General features: G+C 38.7%; 1 protein-coding gene across 3 annotated transcripts in view; it reads left to right on the forward strand.

Moving 5' to 3' along the window:
• The window catches only part of itga7 (integrin, alpha 7), a 62,495-nt gene that overhangs the window by 36,088 nt on the left and 2,898 nt on the right, over nt 1-23,509 (forward strand). The window contains exons 9-24 of one of the 3 annotated variants that reach the window (XM_073875797.1): nt 111-238; nt 425-520; nt 1,382-1,443; nt 1,527-1,696; nt 5,491-5,640; nt 7,677-7,792; nt 7,888-8,065; nt 8,145-8,219; nt 8,302-8,381; nt 9,047-9,124; nt 12,573-12,675; nt 18,149-18,469; nt 18,604-18,717; nt 19,001-19,099; nt 21,062-21,187; nt 21,558-21,703. In XM_073875797.1, the coding sequence (XP_073731898.1) occupies nt 111-238; nt 425-520; nt 1,382-1,443; nt 1,527-1,696; nt 5,491-5,640; nt 7,677-7,792; nt 7,888-8,065; nt 8,145-8,219; nt 8,302-8,381; nt 9,047-9,124; nt 12,573-12,675; nt 18,149-18,469; nt 18,604-18,717; nt 19,001-19,099; nt 21,062-21,187; nt 21,558-21,674 (2,013 nt within the window). In that variant the 3' untranslated portion in view covers nt 21,675-21,703. Of the gene's footprint in view, nt 1-110; nt 239-424; nt 521-1,381; nt 1,444-1,526; nt 1,697-5,490; nt 5,641-7,676; nt 7,793-7,887; nt 8,066-8,144; nt 8,220-8,301; nt 8,382-9,046; nt 9,125-12,572; nt 12,676-18,148; nt 18,470-18,603; nt 18,718-19,000; nt 19,100-21,061; nt 21,188-21,557; nt 21,720-23,509 lie in introns of all 3 variants that reach the window. The other 2 variants (XM_073875798.1, XM_073875796.1) reach the window with 2 other exon arrangements.

The raw sequence follows: 23,509 nt of genomic DNA on the forward strand, positions 1-23,509 counted from the left end.
GCTGTTTAATAAATGCAGAGAGGTTTCTGCGAGAATCCATATTCAGAAATGTGCTTTTGTACCAGGAGTTACTTTCCAGTATTTGATTTCTAATTAGTAGCATTTTCAAGGTTTTAGATGGGCAGAATGAAGGAGTGAGGAGACTTGGTTACTCTATATCAGGAGGGTTGGACGTCGATGGAAATTTGTACCCGGATCTAGCTGTCGGCACTCTCAGCGATCAAGTTGTGCTTTACAGGTAAAACAAATGAATGAAATACATACTTATTATGCCACTGAAAGCTATTTTTCTCTATGAATAAATGAGGTATAATTTACTAAAAGGTCAGATGATGTTTATGGTGATATTTATGCAGAGATGAAAACATCTGAACAGGTTTAAACTGTCTCATTTTGACTGACTGATTGATTGTTTATACATTAGGTCACGTCCAGTGGTTCATGTGATCCGAGATATTTCCATAGAGCCTCAATATATTGACCTTACTCAGCGCAACTGTCTGGAGAACAATGGTGTTTGGTTAGTTACATTAGTTACCATCATTATTTCTGCATCTGAATACCTAATGTCATTTTGCATTATATTGTGTTTTAGTTCTTAAAAAAATCTTGCCTGCTTCCCTAGAAATGATCACGATATTTTTTTGTTTAAAATACCATTAGCTTTTACCATTAAAATTACTTTCTGTAGGTTTTGGGCATTATTCCAGTAGGATTTAATGGTCCCACTAATAGAACCTAACATATACCAGTAGAGTCCCACAGAGACCATTATAGTTCCCATTACAACCTATAAAATTCCAATTTTTGCAGATTCACAAAGCCAACCCTATAAATTATAAAAAACCCAGACATTAGTACAGCATTACTGGCATTTATTGTTGTACAATTCATCACACACCAAGCTCAGTTTCCAATGGTGTCATGTTAATTCAACACATTTTTATGATTTGTAAGAAGATTGCATAGATCAGTGCTATTTAGGGTTACCCTAATGGGGCATACACACCAAATGCGAGTTCAACGATTTGCGCAAGTAGATTACACACAAAGTCAATGCAAAGAGACGCGTCCTCGCGCAGGGCAATACGAATTATGCAAACAATTTGTATGACACGAAGTTAAATCCCACAAGTAATCTAGAGTGAGTAACGGGATGCCCCGCGTTTGGTGTGTACACAGCATAACCCTAATCCTGGACCCATCTTTCAGAATAAACTATTGTGCAAATCCAGTGTTGTATTGACCCTCCCTTACAAAGCAATATGAACTGACATAAACATATAAGACTTCACCTATTTTCTTAGGCACATTCCCTTCATAAATAAAATTTAAAGTATCATGACAGTGTTTTTGAAATCGCTATGTTGTCTTTATCTAGTGTGGATGTGAAAGCCTGCTACACATACACTGCTTATCCAGACTCGTATTCACCACATATAAGTAAGATATACCATAATATATGAAACAACAATATGCATTAAACAAACAGATGACTGTCTATATATTGCTCCCCGCGTCTGCAGCACTTGGTGTACATTTTGAGGCAGACACAGATCGCAGGAAGTTGGGTCTGCCTCACAGAGTTCGCTTCCTGGAGCGCAGCGGATCTGAGCCAGATTACACTCACTCAGTGGAAGTCGAGCTGCGTGGACAAAAACATCCTGACTGTAAAACTGTGACATTCACAGTGCAGGTAAGACAGGCAGGGATGGACATCAATGACTGTATTACAGTTTTTTCCAGACGCTAGGACACATTTCTCAATACTTAGGCCACCCCTGCAAAACTCTTCACACAGTGAGCACAACAGAAGTCTATGTGGGCTAAACTGAGGATCAATTATCATTGCTTTGGCACAAAATGCATTCACACTGCAAAATCCCGGGAGTTAAATTAACACTGCTCAGTGTTTATATAGGTCCACTCTCCAGAGTGTTAAAAAAGTAACACCGGAGAGAGTTAAAAGCAGCAATCTGTGACTTTCTCCTCTCTGTCACCATCTCTGTTTGGAACCTAGAGTTGCATTTTGCATCTTGCTTGTGGAGTTGTTTTCTTGACTTGGGTTTGGATGTTGGCTGTTTCATTTGGGGTCACCATTGTTGTGATCAGTGGTTGTTTTGGTTGGACTTGACTCTTGACTGCTAGCTTGTTAGTTTTTTATAACTGCTATATCTTAATGTGTTTAACACACGTTGTTATAGCAAAGAAAATGTTATCGTGTGATTGAATATTGATGGTTAAAACAAAATGTCAAACATAATCATTTAATGAACAGATTTATTAATAGAGTTTCTCCTCCCTCATCAGAAGCATCATTTTCTATTAATAATAAATTACTACAGTTCAAGGTCCAGAACTCTCATAGCAGTTTGACATTCTGGATTTTGATAGTGTGCACAAAAACATTAACCGCTGAACAATCTAGATACAAAGACATCAAGAATCGGACTATGAATCTCAACAATGGTGACAAAGAATATGGTAAAAAAGTTCATTATTTATTCATGCCGCAGTGCATTCTGGGAGTTCTGGATGAGATTTGCGATTTGTTAATACCCAGCATGCATTGCAGCATGAAGCTTTTCATTTTATTGTCACCATCATTGTGATTCATACTCTGATTCTTGATGTTTAAGTGTCTACATTATACTGCAGTTAGTCTGTAAGTGTTAGTGTTTAAAAATGGTTCAGAATGAAAAACTGCTATGAGATAGCTGGATCTCATACTACAGTATCATATTATTGACAGAAACAAGTACTTCTAGTAAGAAATCACTAAATAAATTATTTTTCAAGAGTGTTATTTGAAAATATGTCCTAACAACCATTATAATCATAGAAATGCACTAGTGTCTCTTCTTTGGCCACAAAAAACATGTTTTAACACATGCAACTATAACAGCCAAAAAATATTGAAAAGCTAAGACTAAGACTCAAGAGTCCAATTAAAACAACCACTGATCACAATAATGGTGACCTTAAATTAAACAGCCAACATCTAATCCTAAGTTAAGAAAATAACTCTACAAGTAAGATGTAAAATGCAATTTCAGTTTTCAAACAGAGATGGTGATAGAGAGAATAAAGTCACAGATTATAGCTTTTAACTCTCTCCGGTGTTACTTTTTTAACACTCTGGAGAGTGGACCTATATAAACACTGAGCAGTGTTAATTTAACTCCCGGGATTTTGCAGTGCACTGACTACCCAGCTAGCAGAAAAAGTTCTAAGAACGTTCCCTGAAAGTTCCCAAGGTTCCCAAAAACATTCTGCCAACATTAAAAGTTTCCAGTTTTCTTTAAGTTCTAAGAACGTTTCTGTGTTGTCTGAACGTTAGAGGAATGTTACATTTTACCATTTTTAAACGTTATGACAATGTCATGTTTTAATGTTCACACAATGTTTAAAACAACAACTGTTTATTAAATTGACTTGTATAATTGTTATGTAAATGATAGAGAAACATTGCATTTTATTATTTTATAAAACATTATTTCTGAATGTTCAGTAAATAAATTGCTGTAGAAAACACAATTCACTTACTAGAGTTAGATGTTGATGTTTTGTTTCATTTTAAGTCACCATTATTGTGACTAGTGTTTGTGTTAGTTGGACTTTTGACCCTTTACTTTTTGCTTGCAAGTTATTTCCCTGATTGTGTTTACTTTGTGTTAATGCACCACATTTGTTATGAACATGTAAAGTTAAAAGTGTTATTCTGTGGTTGTTGGTACATAATGGTAAAAAATCATCACCTAATTAATTTGCTAATCAAAAGTTTATTTTCTGTCAATAACATATATTAGATCCAGCTCTTTCACAGCAGTTTGTCGTTAAGGAGTGTAAGAAACTTTGGACAAAAAAATTCCAATGTATTATTGGGACGCACAAACATCAATAATCAGAGTATGAATATCAACCATGGTGACAAATAAAATTGTTAAAAAAAATCCTTATTTATCCAAGCAATAGTGCATGTTGGGAATCCTGAATGAGATTTGTAATTTGTTGATACCCAGCATGCATTGCAGCATAAAGTTTTTCATTTAATTGTCACCATGGTTGAGATTCATACTCTGATTCTTGATGTTTGTGTGTCCCAATTATACAGCGGATATTTGTTGTCCAAAGTTTCTTAAACTCCTTAATGACAAACTGCTGTGAAAGTGCTGAATCTCATTTACATTTTTGACAAAAAATAAACTTTTGATTAGTAAATTAATTAGGTGATGATGTTTACCATTATGTACCAAGCACCACAGAATTACACTATTAACTTTACATGTCCATAAAAAATGTGGTGTATTAACACAAAGTTAACACAACCAGGAAAAAAACTAGCAAGCAAAAAGTCAAGGGTCAAGAGTCCAACTAAAACAAACACTAATCACAATAATGGTGACTTAAAATGAAACAAAACATCAACATCTAAACCTAATAAGTGAATTGTGTTTTCTACAGCAATATATTTACTGAACATTCAGAAATAATGTTTTCTAAAATAATAAAATGCAATGTTTCTCTATCATTTACATAACAATTAAACAAGTCAATATAATAAACAGCTGTTGTTTTAAACATTGTGTGAACAAAACATGACATTGTCATAACATTTAAAAATGGTAAAATGTAACATTCCTCTAACGTTCAGAGAACACAGAAACGTTCCTAGAACTTAAAGAAAACTGGACACTTTTAACGTTGGCAGAACGTTTTTGGGAACCTTGGGAACTTTCAGGGAACGTTCTTAGAACTTTTTTCTGCTAGCTGGGTACATCTCTCAAGTTTCATGAATTCTTGTCTCACTCAGACACAACAACTGCCAAAACTCTTTATTCATACAGGCCAATTTGCAAATGCTTACATACTGTTTTCAAAACTGTTAAACTTATGTTCAAAAAATCAACATAATACAAAACTGAATAAGACAGCAATTTGCTACATTTCAACAGTAATATTTTAATGAAATATATTTTAAAATTAAATGCTATAAAAACAATTGGACAATTGGACCAGCCACAGCTGTCCACAGCCGAGTAGATAAGCATTACTATTGTATTTGTATCAGTGGATGGTGTGTATACAAATTCTTGCATTTTGGAATTATGCAGTGTAAAAAAACCTACATAAAATATTGATGAATTCTGCAACATCTATGATTTATTTTAGTAAAATATATTGCAGTGAATTATAGGCAAGTTTTTATGGTAATTGTTTTGTGGGTGACAAAGTGTGTTTGTCGGCTGTCAACCTTTGCTAGTGTTTTGGAAGAATGAGTTGAGTTGAGACCTGAATAAAATGTTTTGGTAGTTGTTGTGCATTTTGAATGTGAAATGAACTGCTTTGCCATGCTGAAAGTAGTTTAGGAGAACTGTGTGAAGAGTTTTGCAAAAGTGACCTAAGTATTGAGAAATGTGTCCTAGCATCTGTAAAAAACTGTAATACTATGTGAGTTGTTTTTGCACATTTCTGTTCTTATTTTACTAGGAAAACATCTTAGATAAGCTGCGGCCCATCTCTCTGGCTATCACGCACACCATACGGAGAACCAGACATCAGCACCATGTTGGACACAAACACAATAACCATCTGAACCCTGTGCTGAGCCCCAGCCCTTCAAACACGCTCTACTCTGAGGTACTGAAAAACAAAAATATGTCTTATGAGGGACACAAAATTAAGAAAATGTCTGTTTCATTACGACTGTTGATATTGATATAAATTAATGCTGCGGTTTGTAGGTTTGGCCTGCTCCTTAATTTAAGTGGAGTAGAACTGGATCGTATCATAGGCTGTATGACTAACCTATGATTGACTGCTTGGAAAAAAAGTTTTACATTTAAATGACTAAATGCATGCCGAAAACTTTGGGCAGAGGTCCGGTCTCCTTGCGTAATTCAGGCTAAGGGTTTATTTTTATATATTTTAAAATGTTTGTGTGCTGCTGCACTTCCATTTGTGTGTATTAAAGGGACAGAAGGCAGCATTTTTATGTTAATAAATTATCTTCGTAAGTCGGTATATGGTTAAATGACTCATTACATGACGAATGAAGACTCTCTCGCCCGCCCCTACCGTCTGTAGGAAGAATACCCCACTTGCAAGTTCGCTGTATCCGACCCGGTGTCCTTCAGTCTCGTAAAGTCTCATATATAGAAAGCATTTACTCCCAGACACTAGGGGGAGCTAGTAGAGAAATAATACTCAGACTTGCCTTGTGTGCCTTTAAGCAAAGTGCGTTGTCAACCTGTTTATAGGCGCATATTACTAATGTCCACTTTAAATAACAAAAATACTGCACTTTAGACATTAGACCAGGTTCAAGTTGGTCAATGGCATAGTCTATTTTATTTGCCTCAAAATAGCAACGCACCAACAATGCACCTGAACACACCTCGTTTTCAGACCAGCATGCCCATGAGGGCACAAATGAGCGAAAATGCATGTGAATGGACGTAAAAGTGATAACTGCTTCGGGCTGAAACTAGCAAAAAACACTTGTGCCGTGTGTATGATAGGGCATGGGGCTCTCAGTTAGAGCTCACTGCATTTCCATTAATCAAATAGCTTTTTGTAGATAGGAGTTTTCCTTACTCAAACATGTTCTGAGGGCAGAAAGAATGTGATTGGTTCACAAAAACGACCAATCAAAATGCTCGTTACTGGTTTAAGCCCTCAGCGGAGCCTCCAAGGCAGCTTCTGCAGTAAAGCAGTTCGAGCTCACCGTTGGTCAGATGAGTAGCGCAGATATGGTAAGATAGGAATGAGACTGTTTTTGAATTCAGCTCGAAATGTTTCGAGCATTTAAGTGACTCGTTTTCACGTGTCCGTGGCACGACTTTCTTTTTCGTGCCAGTTTCACGTATTGGTTACTAAATTTTTTTTTCCTTTTTTCAAACCATTGTCGATTGGGATTGGGGTTAGATTTGTGGTTTTTGTCACATTTTTAAACTATTCTCGCGCGAGTATAAAGTTGGGTTTGGGTTAAAATGGCATTGTTTATACATTTATTTGTCAGAAATTTAAATTGTTCTTGCTTGGAGTTGGGGTTAGAGTTGGGTTAGGGTGAGGATGTCATTTTATGTAACATAAAGTTGTTCTAACCCCAATCCCAAGCGACAATGGTAAGAAAATAGGAAAAACTATTGAGTAACCAATACGTGAAACTGGCACGAAAAAGAAAGTCGTGCCACGGACACGTGAAAATGCGTCACTTAAATGCTCGAAACGTTTCGAGCTGAATTCAAAAACAGTCTCATTCCTATCTTACCATATCTGCGCTACTCATCTGACCAACGGTGAGCTCGAACTGCTTCACTGCAGAAGCTGCCTTGGAGGCTCCGCTGAGGGCTTAAACCAGTAACGAGCATTTTGATTGGTCGTTTTTGTGAACCAATCACATTCTTTCTGCCCTCAGAACATGTTTGAGTAAGGAAAACTCCTACGTGCGCACAGCACACACATGATGAACATACAGAACACTGCATACTGGCTGGTTATGTGCTTGCTCAAAAATTGACTTTAAATCATTTTGAACCAGAAAAAGTTACAGAATGCAGTGTTAAATTTCAATAGTATTTATGTCCTTAATGGGAGCTGGAAGAGGGGAGCTTTAACTTCTGATTGGAGAGTTAACTGTAACTTGGTTTCTTTCCTTCTACTTTAATTTCTAGGTAAATTTTCTTAGGGAAGGTTGTGGTGAGGATAAAATTTGCCAGAGCAACCTTCAGCTGGCCTTTGAGTTTGGCACAAAAACACCTATTTCAAACACATTCACTCCTCTTTTACGGTACGTCTCAAAAAATATTCAGTCCATTATAAATGATTCACTCATTTTCATTGTGATTATTGTTACATATTGTTCTAACGCTGCTCTGTGTACAGAGACGAGTCCGATACGCCAGTGTTCTCTCTGTCAGATCAGAGGTCCATAATGCTGGAGGTCACAGTGACAAACACGCCCTCCAACCCTGACAACCCACAGGAAGATGGCGATGATGCCCATGATGCCCATCTGCATGTGTCTCTGCCGGACACCCTCTCGTACTCATCAGCTCAGCAGGTACACGCTCTTCATTAATGTTTGACATGGTTTGCATGTTGTGTCAAACTTATCTTTGTCATCCGCTACTGTTCTGCAGGCTTTGTGCGAAGCCAATCAGAACGGCTCTCAAGTGCTGTGTGAACTTGGTAATCCTGTCAAAAGAGATGCCATGGTACGGTAACACTATCACATGCGTCGCTTTACCAATTCTCTTTTACCAGACGTTGAGATTAAAATATCTTGTTTTACAACAGGTCAAATTTTATCTCATACTGAGCACATCAGCCATCACAATTGAAACCACATCACTGTCTGTTCAGCTCAAAATGTCTACGTGAGTTTCACATTTGACATGTTTTTTCAAAAAAAAATAAAAAAATATTTGTATGCAAAACAAAAGTCATTATGCAAATTCACTGAAAATGTTTGTTTAATAAATCTCATAAAAATATTTAGGTCATATTTTTGCCAAAAATAAAATACAATTTTTTAAAACCTATTTTTAGTTAGTTTCCTATATTCCCAGCAAGCAATAGCCATCATTTCACTCTCTAAGTTAACTATAGATCCAATATAGTCTAGCTATGAGTCCTGCACTTCTAGCCAAAATACACTTGAAGTTGGTTACAAATTGTTCAGTTTTGTCAAAATAACTTGTGAGATGTCTGATATTCCATCACATAAGCAACTTCAACTGTTATTACAAGGTGTTTGATTTCATTTATTTATGGTGATGGCAATAATTTACAGTACCAGTAAGTTTTATGAGGGGAGGTTGAGTTGTGCCCAGTTATTATAAAAATAATGTCACTATTTTTGATAATGAAAATTTATGTCTTTCAAACATGCTTTGTTTTGTTTATGCACAGTATAAGTTCTTATTTTTCTTTTTGAAAAGTTAAACAGGGTGAAACATGACCCAGTAGTCTATATACTGTTTTCAAAATAACACAACCAAACAATAATGATAATGAAATAATATATTTATATTACATACAGGATCAGCGAGCAGCCGGATTTGGATCCCATCATGGCGTATGCACGAGTGGTGATCGAGCTTCCTCTGGTGCTCAGCGGGTCTGTTTAAACCATCAAGTTTATACACATGTCCAATGTCATGGGCCTATTGGTGCGTTCAAGTCATGGCGTATATATCGTACAGGGATTGTGTGTCCTTAAGAAACATGGTGGAACCAATAGAAGGGACACTGTAGTTGATGTTTGTAAGGCTTTAACAGCAAAATAAGCAATCTGTACAAAATATGATATCATATATAAAATATAAAAAAGTGGATATCATCACCTTCCTAAAATAATTTTTTGACCAAAATGTTTTTTGTATAAATCATCTCCTCATGATCCTGGCCACGTCTGGTAAAATCGCCCACATCCTCATTTGAACAGATCATGCTATTCTACCCCTGTAGTATAATGGCCTAAGTCAAGAGCATGACTTGGGCTGTTTTATTTTGCCTAAGTCAAAAGACATTGAGACTTAGGCAATTTTACAAGCTTTACTAAATAGCAGCTGCATCAAGAAGAACACAAATCTATATTCTTATCTTCCATTTATTTGTGTTTTCTGAGAAACCTGGAAATATGACTTTTAGGAAGGTGACAATATATATATATATATATATATATATAACATTTCAATAATAATTAAGGAATAATTGACGACGGGCCATTGAATTATTTGAAAATAATGCACATCCAAGGTGCAATGCGGCACGACACGAAGGTGCCGTTACACCGCGGGTGTGCATTATTTTCAAATAATTCAAAGGACCGGAGTCAATTATTCCTCTTATACCACGGTTACCACAAACATTGCTCTGGTGCCGATTTTTAAGACATTTGACAAGTTAGGTGTGTGGTTATCATTAATGCATACCCACGGAACATTTCTCAGCCAATCAGAATACAGCATTCAACAGACCCGTGGTATAATAACAGTTAATATATAGCGTTACAGTTTACAGTGGTTCTATAAATGAATGAAATACATAAAAAAGCAAAACACATTTATTTTTCTGTATAGAGTTAACAAACCTTGCAGTATTTTCATGTAATTCATTAAAAGGTCGACAAAAGTGACTTGAACGCACCTGACGTTGTAAACACAACATACCAGCTCGTGAACACAAACAACCCAGAACTTTAATAGCATCATATGTGAATCTATGATCAATCCATGAGCGTATATGTGTGAACAAAAATCAATTAACATAAAAAACACAAGAGCAGCCAAAAAAGCACAAGAGAAGCATTTACTGTTAAAATCAAAAAGAACAATGGAAAACTCACAGGTGTATATACTATACACTGCAAAAAAATATTTTCTTATTTAGTATTTTTTCTTGTTTTCAGTAAAAAATGTCAAAGAATTCTTAAATTGAGATGTATTTTCCTGATGAGCAAAATGACCTAGGAATAAAAGTCTAGTAAACTTATTTCAAGACATTTTTTCTTATTCCACTGGCAGATTTTTTTTGCTTGTTTTAAGCAATTTACTTAAAGTTACATTTTACTTAAAGGTGCAGGGCCCTATCTTGCACCCAGCGCAATTGACTTTGTCAGTGACGCATGTATCATTTCGTATTTTGCACTGGCGCACAGCGGGTTTTTCCCTCCACAGACGCACGTTGGCAAATTAGGGAATGAACTTGCGCTCCCTGGGCGGTTCAGCGCAAAAAAGGAGGCGTGCTCCGGCGCAAACCATCTCTTATGCTATTTTGCAGTTTCAAAAAACAATTGCGCTACTAACCAAAAAAAACTAGTCTAAAGTCAGTGGCGCGTTGCGCGTAGTTCATTATGCTATTTTAAGGGCGCATGCTTGACCATAATGTATAGCGTGCACAACGCGCATTGCTTATCTAATCTTCACAGATGCAACAGTTATTTTTGCAAATCAAAAATTGTTACAATAAAAAATATTAATACATGAGATAAGGGAAATCATAAATTGTTACAATAAAAAATATTAATACATGAGATAAGGGAAATCATTGTGGTGAGCATTGTGGTGATAGTTTTTATTTATTTTGTGTGGCAGCGTTATCATGCAAATAACGATTAAAATATTTTCATAAGTTTGTTGTGTGGCTGTATTACGTTTATTTTATCTAAATAATAATTAAAATGTTTTCATAAGAAACCTTCATGTATGTGAACTTGATTTGTAAGTATACTTTGGGGTTGGACCTTGCTTGCGTTTCTTGTGTCCGATTTCAAAGCCCCCAAACCCTTTCAGCAGTGAGGGTGGACGCAGCGATGTCCTTCTGTGTGCCCGGCGTGCCCGATTTATGCTGGCAAGCTTGGGATCCGCCCGTCTCCTGACATTGTAGTGCTTGGCGCAGCTGATGAGACAATTGCGGCTATTCCTCTCACGCCTGTTTAACCGACGCTGATTTGGGCGGGTTTCTCCCATCCCCATACAAAACAACTTCTCTGTCTTTGACTGCTCTTACAAGAACGTGGGTCTCCTCAGCTGTGAACCGCTCCTGGCGTGCGCCTGTCAAATCCGTCATAATAATAGCAACCCGCCATGGAACTTGCGCCCTTGCGTTTAAAGGGAATGTTGGATAGCGTTCTGATTGGTTTATTTGACGTTACGCCCAAACCACACCTATGAATAATGAACCTACTTCAGACCAACCCCTTATTGATTTGCGCCCGGCGCAAGACTTATTTCTCCCGCCGGGAAAATAGCAACAGCGCCCAAGATCCGCCCACAAAGTCACTTGCGCTTTGCGCTTCGGAGTTGCGTTTCAGATCGTTAAAATAAGGCCCGCAGTGTGTAAATTTTAGCGGCATCAGTGGTGAGGTTGCGAATTGCAACCAACGGCTTAGTCCACTGCTCACCCCTCGCTTTGGAAACACATAGAGAAGCTACGGTAGCCACCACCGGACAAACAGGTCATTGTTGGAGACAACTTAGTAAAAAAAATTGTCCTTTAAGGGCTTCTGTAGAAAAATGGCAAAACAAAATGGCGACTTCCATGTAAGGAGACCCTCGGTGTATGTAAGTAAAAACGTCTCTTCTAAGCTAATAAACACATTTGGTTCATTATGAAAGGTCTTTATACACCCCTGATAATATAGTTTTGTATATTATTTTGCATTTCTGTCAAGAGATCCTTCTAAAAATTACACACTGCACCTTTAAAGCTTATTTTTCAAGGTAATTTTGCTCATCAAGATAATAAATCTTAATTTAAGATTTTTTTATATTTTTACTGAAAACAAAACAAAAATACTAAGTAAGAAAGTCATTTATTGCAGTGTAAGGAATAATAAAGGGTAACAAGACATGCTTCTCACAAAACAATAGGGTAGGGTAACATTAAAAGACTACAAAAAACATGGACATGATTAAAACAGGAAATAATACATAACACAAGATTCATTAAAAAAAAAGGACATGCCAATAGAAACACACATTTTTATTTTGAATAAAGCACAAATTGGTTTGAAATGTAGTCACTAAATGTATCCTGTAAATGTCATTGTTTTAATGTTGTAGGTTGGCTCATCCCCGTCAGCTCTTTTACAGCGGAGCAGTGATGGGAGAGAGTGCTATGACATCTCTGGAGGATCTGGGCACTGCCGTGGACTTTGAATTTATTGTAAGTAAATGTTGTTTTTCAGAGGCATGGTTATTATTTTTAAACAAAAACTAAAATGAAAACTAAAAAAATTTTGTTAATTAAGATAAAATAAAACGTATGGGTCCAAATAAATGAAAACCAAACTATAATGTGAAACTGCAATACATAGGCCTATGAGAAATAAACAACTTGCATTTTAATATTTTAAATGTGGATAAGAATGGTTCCCTTTCAGTCGGTCACTACGACGTCACGTCGTGACCGACGAATTGGGAACTCGCTTAGAGAGACCAATCTGCTTCGAATACTACTAAAACGCCAGTGAACTTGGCATTGAGGTAGTTGCATAATGCTGGCGCCGCCCCGCCAGGTGGGTATATAAGCCACAGGTGCAAATATAGAAATCAGCTTTTGAAAGCCGGCATTATCTGCTACTGAGAAGCTACTCTCTGCTCTTCTGGGAACGGTTGCTGAAGTTGATTGACAAGCAGTACTCACACCGCGGACGCTCGCAGTATTCCACTGCTCTGCATATTTTTTGTTTTGAGTTTAGTGTGTGCGTTGCCTCTCCCTGTGCGCATCATCAGCTGAGCACCTAAAGAGTGATTTCCCTAAAGAGTGATACGTGAGAGCTCTGTGTCTTTTTAAAGACAGCCACTCTCTCGTATATTCGGAGATCAGCGTCCTTTTCAGGATAGCTTTTCCTCCGTGCGATCTTGGATGCGAGAAGTACAGGGATTCCAGTTACGGTCACGAGCGCTGTCTTCGTGCTTGGGCATCGAGCACTCCGAGGCTGCGTTCGTGGAGAGCTTTTGTTCTCTCTGTGAGAGCATAACCCTCTTAGATTGCGGAGACGACTGTCGTTTCTACGGGAACGACGTCCGCGCCTTTGCAGTGCTGAACGCCGTCATGGTGCGGCTGTCAAGCGCTCGCAGACGCTCTTCGCATCACTACGCCGAGTAGGACGGAGGATGCGTCCTTCACCTACCGGCCTTCTCATCCTCAGCCGTTGAGGCTCCGGTGGAGACTGCAGAGTCGTGTTCTGCGATTTCTGCCGAATCCATTGGACCTCCTTCTGGTCCCGTCACTTCTGCAGCATCAGAGGGGTGTCCGTTTTTTCCCTCCGAGGCGGAGTCATCCCGGAGATGGCGGCCGTGCCCGCTCGAGCGGCGGAAACGGTAGAGTTGGAGGGGTTAACCCCTCTCCGCCCGAACCGTTCCGCCCACATGATTGGTACTTCTGAGCTGCCCGGGCCTCTACGGTCCTCACCTCCTGTGCCTGCCTTTCCCAACGGCACGAAGAGCTGACGTGATTTGCGGCCGTCTCGGCCGTTCAGCTTTCACCCCTCACCTCCCTCACCAACGGAGCCGCTAAGGGGGGATCCCTTCAGTGGAGCGGGGGGTTGCGATGCAGCTGCGTTCCTGGAGGGACCACCCAACCCTTCCCTCCCGTGGTTGTATAGACAGTCGTCCGGTTACGGGCGCTGCCCATCAGGCATGCGGAGACGCGGCTTCAGGCCTGCACGCAATAACGTTACTGCAGGTTCACCAAGCAAAGGCTTTAGAGATTTACGAGGGAAGCCGCGACCTTCAGTCGTGCGATGTCCACCACAGTGTTCAAGATCGCCACCTTTGGCTATGTCTGGCTTACATGACGGACGCAGACGAGAACAACTTCTTGAATGCTCCTGTCTCACAGACCGGCCTATTCGGCGAGCCCGTGGAGTCGTACAGCTCCGCTTCGCGGACTGAGGCGATCTCCTAGGTCATGCCCCGGCGAAAGAGAGCTGCCCTTGGTCCACCACGCCGGCTCCTCAGTCTGCCTCTCGCCGTCGGCGTCCTGCGGCGGCCACCCCAGAGAATGCTTAACATTGTGCTTTTATATATCTTCAACATAGGTTAGATGGTAGGCTGTCACCCTCCACCATTAAAGTTGATATCGCCGCTATTCTGCTCATCACTCACTTATTAACGGCAGATCAGTTGGCCAGCATGATTTGGTTATTAGATTTTAAGAGGCGCTCTATTCCTCCTGAGACCTGTCCATGGCCCTACTACAGGTTCCGCGTTCGAGCCTTTGCAGTCTGCGAGTCTGAAGTTTTTGTCAATGAAAACTCTGACCCTGCTAGCATTGGTCTCCGTGAAGAGAGTATGGAATTTACATGCATTCTCTGTTGACATTTCGTGCCTTCAGTTTGGTCCTGCTGTCTCACTGAGACCCAGACCAGGCTACGTGCCCAAAGTTCCCACCACTCCCTTCAGAGATAAGGTGGTGAGCTTGCAAGCGCTGCCCCCCGGAGGAGGGCAGACCCAACCATGGCTTTATTATGCCCCGTACGAGCGTTACGCATCTACGTGGATCGCACACAAAGCCTTAGGACCTCAGATCAGCTCTTTGTTTGTTATGGTGGTCAGCAGAGAGGGAAAGCTGTCACTAAGCAGAGGATGTCTCATTGGATAGTTGATACTATCGCCCTGGCTTATAATCTTCAGGGTATTCCTTGTCCATTTAATTTGAGAGCTCACTCTACTAGAAGTGTTGCCTCATTTTGGGCATTCGCTCGTGGTTCCTCGCTAACAGACATCTGCAGAGCTGCTGGTTGGGCGACACCTAATACGTTCATTAGATTTTACAGTGTTCGTGTCGAGCCTGTCTCCTCTCGTGTTCTTTCCTCGTTAGGGGAAACACAGAGAACAGGCTCGCAGGTCGGCTTGCAGCCTCCGACTGCTGCTCCAAACTGAGCTCAGTATGGAAGGCCATCGAGGCAAAAACGCGTAATAATTAGTTTTGCCTTCCTCCGCTGCCTTGGCAGCCTGATGTTGCGGAGCATCCGCTGCCAGCCTCTCACTAGCTGCATCCTCGCGAACCTGTGTTTGGCTCGGGCATCCACATTGCGTCCCACCGGGTTCCTTTGTGAGTATTTTTCCGTGGGGTTAATCCTACTAGCCCACGTTTCCCTCAGCAGAGCACTGCTTTGCTTACACAGCCACGGCTGTCATTTATACCTCAACTACGGTTGACTTTCGCCCACCAATAGCCCTTAACGGGGCGGTGGCTTCCGCAGCGTCCCTATACCGCTCAGATAGGGCGCTTCCCAGTCGCTGGCACTACTGTGGGGTTAAAGGAACATCTAGTGCCTGGCCTTCTGCCTTAAAACCTAATTCTCCTTATCCTTAAGTGGAACCAGAGGGCTTTACGCAGACACTGGAAGAGGTCAGCCCTCAGTGGCGTTTTGGTAGGGATTCCCAATTCGTCGGTCACGACGTGACGTCGTAGTGACCGACTGAAAGGGAACGTCTCGGTTACGTATGTAACCCTCGTTCCCTGAAGGAGGGAACGGAGACGTCACGTCCCGTCACCACAGGGCTGCTCCCTGCTGTTTATCGGCCGGTCACACTTTCCGGCTTTCTCAGCGAAAAAGAAGCTGATTTCTATATTTGCACCGGAGCCTTCAAGGCAGCTTCCTTCTGGCTTGAGTTTTTTTCCCAAACCAGTTAAGATAGGAGTTTTACTTAAACATGAGCTCAGGGGCAGAAAGAAATTTGATTGGTTCACAAAAATGACCAATGAAAGTCCTCAACCGGAGCCTTCAAGGCAGCTTCTGCAGTGAAGCAGTTCGAGCTCACCGTTGGTCAGGTGAGTAGCGCAGATGGTTAGATAGGAATGTGACTGGTTTTGAATTCAGCTCAAAATGTTTCTAGAGTTTAAGTTACGTGTTTCCACGTTTTCACGTGTCCGTGGCACGACTTCATTTTCGTGCCAGATTCACGTGTTGTTTACTAATTTTTTTTCCTTTTTTCAAACCTTTGTCGATTGGTTTTGGGGTTAGATTTGTGTTTTTTTTATTTTAAACTGTTTTTGCGTGAGGATGAAGTTGGGTCTGGGTTAGAATGGCAGTGGTTTATACATTTATTTGTCAGAAATTTAAACTGTTTTTGCTTGATGTTGGGGTTAGAGTTGGGTTTGGGTTAGGGTGTCATTTTATGTAACAGAAAGTTGTTCTAACCCCAATCCAAAGCAACAATGGTAAGCAAGAGGGGGAGTAGTCAGGAGTGATGATGTTACTGTGCGCTGAGGTTGAAGTGCTGCGAACTAAGTGCTCTTCTGCCATATAGTGCCAATATAGTTCTCATTTTTATTCCGCTTAAAAAATCGCCACGTTTTATTTTGTGCCTCCGTACTTACTCGTGTAACTACTCATGTCTTTAAATAGGGAAAACATGGAAGTGTTTCAACAAGGAATGAATGGGGCTAGGCTAAATACTAACACATTCACGACACGCTGTACAAATATTAAAGGGGACATATTATGAGATTTTTTTAAAGGGGATATATTATGAGATTTTTTTAAGATGTAAACTAAATCTAAATCTAGGTCTGAGCAAAAGTGTGCCGTTTTGGGTGTGTCATTTAAAATGCAAATGAGCGGATGAAATGCAAACACTGATCACAATGATGGTGGTTTGTTGCAATTGAATCTCAATTGTGCTGTGAATTATTTTCTCTCTTTCTCTCTGTACTAAATGGCTGTGCTGTGGTTGGATAGTGCAGATAAAGGGGGCGTTATTATCCTATTCTGACATCACAATTACAATGACCTAATTTTTCACATGCTTGCAGATAATGGTTTACCAAAACTAAGTTACTGGGTTGATCTTTTTCACATTTTCACATTCGAGTAGTTATACGAGCAAGTTTGGTGGTACAAAATAAAACGTAGCGCTTTTCTAAGCGGATTTAAAAGAGGAACTATATTGTATGGCGTAATAGCACTTATGGGAGTACTTCGACTCGGCGCAGTAACACCCTCCCTCTCCCATTATGAGAGGGAGAAGGGGAGCGGACTTTTCAGGCGAGTCGAAGTACTCCCAAAAGTGCTATTACGCCATAAAATATAGTTCCTCTTTTAAATCTGCTTAGAAAAGCGCTACGTTTTATTTTGTACCACCAAACTTGCTCGTATAACTACTCGTCTTAAATAGGAAAAACGTTGATGTGTTTGGTCACTTCTAACTTTATCTCTAAATGGTACAATTGAATGAATGGGGCTAAGCTAAATGCTATCGAAGCGTCGCAGCGCGCGGTGCAGCATACGTGCACGCACACAGATGATAGAGGGATGTATCAACAATTCTTAGTTAAGGTAATAACATATTTTAATATTGAAAATGAGTAGACTATTCCTTTAAACATGGAAAAAGTCAGATTTTCATGATATGTCCCCTTTAAGTGCCCGCATTGAATAAATATATATATATGTATTCATACGTCTCAGTTGAGTTAAAAACATAGTAAAATATTGAAAAACTGTGGTGTTTTCATTTAATATAATTGTGTTGTTGCTGATGTTTTTATTTGGGACTCAACCTGTCAGCATCCATCATAAAAGCATTTCCACGACTCCAGTCCATTGGTGTCTGCTTTTTTCCTTTTTGTGGATGTTGAGTAGGAAAAGCAAGTAACTTCTAAACAATTTTTTTCTTTTTTGAAGGTGTCTAACACCGGTCAGTCTCTCCAGACGTTCGGCTCGGCCTCTCTGAATATTCTGTGGCCGCACGAGTTGATCAATGGGAAGTGGTTGTTGTATCCCAGTGTTCTGCAACTTGAAGGGCAGCCTGACACTCAGTGTGAACCTCAGTCAGCACTAAATCCTCTCAGATTAGCCCTCGGTGAACCGCCACATGCAGCGGACGCCAAGAGCAGAAAGGTGCGATCTCACATGGAGACATCAGAAGATGTTGTCCTCGAAAACCCACTAAGCGAGTTCACCCCAGCTGTACTTGCATCAGAGACTAGGAAATCTCTCACACTGGTGAGTCAAATCTGATACCTAAAGTAAAAAGAAGGAATGTTTTTACAAATAAGTTTTTGTCAAATATTACTCACAGTACATTATTTTGGGTTTTTTTGCGGGTGACCGAAATGAGATGAGCTTATATGTTTCAGGACTGTTTGCTGGGTTCTGCACGCTGTCTGACCTTCAGGTGTCCTCTACACACGTTTTCTGGCTCAATCCGTCTCAAAATCCGAGCAAACGTATGGAACAGCACTTTTATTGAGGTAATTTTCCCCACTAACACAGTATAGACAAAAAACAATGAGAAGCCATATGTTACAGAAATACATAGACATAAAAATAAGTAAAGTTGGGTACATTTCATTAGCCTCTTTAGGTAAAAATGTCCAGGTCATATTTCATGTTTTACATAAATAAAAGTACTGTCTGTTTTTAAGGATTTTTTTGTGTATTATATAATATTATAATCCAGCTTCCCCAGTTGGCAGCAGCCTACTTTAATATACTGTCATGTGTCTTTATCATTTCACTCTTTGTCTTGAATAGGAGTTTTCATCTGTCAGTGCTGTGGATATACTGATCAGAGCCAACATCACCATTAAATCCACCATCAAACATCTAGTGCTAAAAGATGCTTCAACACAGGTCAGACAACAGACATATTATCACAGTATGATGACACATTGAGACAAAGATGTATTTGATTGGGTGGAAAAATTATAAGCAAAACTCACAAATGTTCCTTTCTTAAAAAAAATATTTTGCTACATTGGGGTTTTTCTTTAGCAACACTTTAATTATTTACATCATCTGGAATACATTTCTCTTTGTTCTTTTTTTTGTATCATTTCAAAGTATGGGCAGCAGAGACTGAAGTATGACTTGCTTCACTTTAAATGAATGTCTTTTACAGATGCTTGCATTCAAATCAGTTTACACGGCATGCAGACTTTTTAGCAACTGTAATATTATTACTACTTTTCATTTAGTAATTCATGATATACCCAAACTGGCGCCACCTAAAATAGAAAGAATATAAAATTTGTAGAAAGAGAAATCCTGATATTTTTAAATTATTCACATAATTTCCATTAACACTCTTTTCTCTTAAAATTTGGTTTGATTTGCCACAGTTATGGTTATGAAAGGGAACTCAGTTTTTAAGCATGTTAATGCACACAAAATAATAATACATTTTACACATGCCTAGCAAGTGGCATAAAGTTACATCTGGTATAGGTTTCAGAATTAGGCATGGAAAAAATTTCAAAGACGCACAGATTGAATTACATTTCACATACATGTACAAAATTTGATAATCTCTTAATAATCTCTCTTAACACAAAAGTTACACAGAATAAAGTAATATGGTGCAAACAACCCAAAAAATGTGATGTACACGTATGTGGACACACCAGCTCTTAGGAGGTTAATGTATTATCCCAAGACCTACAAAAAGTATTTTGGAGCCAAGCCCTGAACCCAACAGGTAGTCAGCTATCATATAAGCGATGAGTGTGCGTTGTAAAAATGATACTTTGGATCACTTAAAAAAAAATGCTGTAATTTGTTACAGCTACATTTATTCGTTTTCCCCAAACTATATTTTTGGTTTGGTTGAAACTTTAAAATTTTAATTCAATATCAATCAAAATAGTTCTTAAGGCCAAGATAAAAAACTATATTGAAACAAAGTTAAAATATTGTTTTTTTTATGGGGAACAAATCATTATTTTACTTTGGTAAAATTCTCCTTTCTCTAATTTTGTATAGACTGTCTCTTTTTTTGTTTCAAGGGTCAAGAATCCAACTAAAACAAACACTATCACCATAATGGTGACTTAAAATAAACAAATCATCAACATCTAAACCTAATAAATGAATTGTGTTTTCTACAGCAATATTTTTACTGAACATTCAGAAATAATGTTTTATAAAATAATAAAAAGCAATGTTTCTCTATCATTTACATAACAGTCAAACAAGTCAATATAATAAACAGTTGTTGTTTTAAACATTGTGTGAACATTAAAACATGACATTGTCATAACGTTTAAAAATAGTAAAATGTAACATTCCTCTAACGTTCAGACAACACAACAACGTTCTTAGAACGTCAAGAAAACTGGACACTTTTTACATTGGCAGAACGTTTTTGATAGCTTTCGGAACTTTCAGGGAACGTTCTTAGAAAGTTTTTTGTTGTGCAAATTGTTTTTTAATTAAGACATCTCAAACATGCATTTTAGTCTGGGACTAGGATAAGCCCTGTATGGGAAACCTCCCCTTAATGGTTGTTCCATCATCACATACATAAAACAAACATTACAAATAAAAATATATATTACATATATAAAAGGTAAAATGTAAAACAGTTGAAGTATTGTAAAAGAATTGCTGCAAAAAATCTGATGCCCTGGAAAGATTATCACATTTAATAAGTTTGCTTACAATATATATATATATATATATATATATATATATATATATATATATATATATATATATATATATATATATATATATATATATTTTTTTTTTTTGCAACCAAATGTAGCTTTGTTGTACTGTTAGCGTTACAGCAACACAATGTTCTTGTTTGTGCAGGTGTTAGTAACAGTTTATCCAGAGCACGGACTGTCCGACAAGTACATCATCCCATGGTGGATCTTTCTCATTGCCGTTCTTGCAGGAATTCTTGTTCTCGCACTGCTTGTGTGTATACTGTGGAAGGTAGGTGTGCAATGTAATCTATTTAGAAACCATCTGTTTTACTACTTGTTTTTGCCACAACACATGCACATCAATGATCTTTTTAAGAGCTTCTTAGGATCATTTGTCCACTGTACTTGGTAGCACAAGCTATTGTTGAAACAAAGTCGTCATGGCATGTGCAGAGACTCGCGGTCAGAATTTGCACTGTGTAGACCCGGTTTAAGATGACTCATCTGGTACTACTTTACTAAAAACTTGTCACTGGGAATACGTGACTGGAATTGGATTGATATACACTCTTCCACTTCTAATTCTTACTCTTTTCTTCTTTCTGTACCTACATTTGTTTGTTGATTTCTGTTGTGTAATGTTTTGTGTGATGGACCAGTGTGGTTTTTTCAAACGTACGGAGAAGAAGGCTCACTATGAAACAGAGTATTACCGTGCTGAACTGCAGATGCAGCCGTCTGATGCCGAGAGGATACAGTCCACAGATCTTCAATAAGATCAACCTTAAACCCTCATCTACCTCTAGTGCGTCCATGATGAGGTAAAGCACCGTGAAGAGATCAAGTGTGAATCACAAGTCCTATTATCATTGTTATGTTCAAATAACTGTCATCTCATTTTGCATGTTATTCGTGTTTATTATCTTTATAATGACCAAGACAATACAATACTAGAACAGTAAAAATAGAAACAGAAGCTGGAGACAGGAAACGGGTCTCGTTTTACTTTCTATCAATTTCGTTAGTACCTTCTCAGATAGCAATAAACTCTGTGGCTGATCTGCCCCCGGGTCTATTGCTATCTGTCTTGATACACAGAATCAATAATAATGTGTTTACATTTATCCTAAAAATGTAATGTTAAAATATATGTAAATATATTGGATAATTTAATGCGATATATGCAATATATTAAGGTGGTCATGGCATGAAAATGTTAGCATTGCCACTTTGTAGGTGTGAGCAAAAATTAGGTAATTGAAATTTGGCCCTCCTTATGATGTCATAGGGAGATCTTATTATAATGCTCATTTGCATTTTAAAAGACACAACCAAAACGACACATTTTTGCTTACACCTACAAAGTGGCAATGCTAACATTTTCATGCCTTGGGCTCTTTAAAAAATGTGTGTGTATGTGTGCATGCACGTGCGTACGAGTGTGCATGCATGTAGGAAGTAGAAGATTACTTAGCAGTTTGGTGATACATTTATCACATTTAAAGGTGCAGTGTGTAAATTTTAGCAGCATCTAGTCGTGAGGTTGTGAATTGCAACCAATAATGGCTCAGTCCACGGCTCACCCCTCGCTTTTGAAACGCATAGAGAAGCTACAGTAGCCGCCACCGGTAAAACATGTCATTGTAAGAGACAACTTAGTAAAAAAAGTTTGTTCGTTAAGGGCTTCTGTAGAAACATGGCGGCACAAAATGGCGACCTCCACGTAAGGGGACCCTCTATGTATATAGATAAAAACGTCTCATTCTAAGGTAATAAAAACATAATGGTTCATTATAAAAAGTCCTTTATACACCCCTGATTATATAGTTTTTTATATTATTTTGCATTTCTGTCAAGAGATCCTTGTAAAAATCACACACGGCACCTTTAATGGTAAATTATTTCACTTGTATTTCACTAAACTCTGTTCTGAATTTATAAGATTAAAAGAGCTTTACCTCATGAAACAAGCTCGTGAAGGTATAAGCATCAGCTGGTACTGGCCACTCATAGTTATGTTATTGTTAACATCACCGTCTGAGGTTTGTGCACAGTGTTTACATTATCACTCTAAAAATGGCTGGGTTATTTAAAACCCATAATGGGTAATGCTGGGTTAAAGACGACCCAATGTTGGGTTGTTGTTATGCAACCATGGGCTATAATAACCCAGCATTTGGGTTAAACAACCCAGCATTGGGTCAGTTTTAATCCAGCGGGTGTTCTGTCCAATGGTGTAACCCAACATGGTGTAAAAATACCTCTTTATTTTTAGAGTAATCCGGTTGTAGTTTTGACACACAGATCCTTTAGGTCCCTTTCTGAGGCCAGGATAATAAAGTTATCACTAGGTATTCAAATAAAAAAAACCTGTTAGATAGGTGTCTTTAATTTGCATGATTTGTCGATGATAAATTAGATAATTCAACTAGTGCCCCCTCGCTGTAGTGTCATGTCATTACTATTAATCACCCATTCACTGACGCTTTGACTCAGAGAGGCACAGTACCGGCAATTTGTGAGAAGTGCTGGAACGCAAGAAAAAGGGAAGGTACGCTAATGATTAAATAAAGAAGTGCAGGTTTATTATATAAAGGGTAAAATTTATGTT

This window comes from Misgurnus anguillicaudatus, chromosome 14 (genome assembly GCF_027580225.2).
Source record: "Misgurnus anguillicaudatus chromosome 14, ASM2758022v2, whole genome shotgun sequence".
NCBI lineage: Eukaryota > Metazoa > Chordata > Actinopteri > Cypriniformes > Cobitidae > Misgurnus > Misgurnus anguillicaudatus.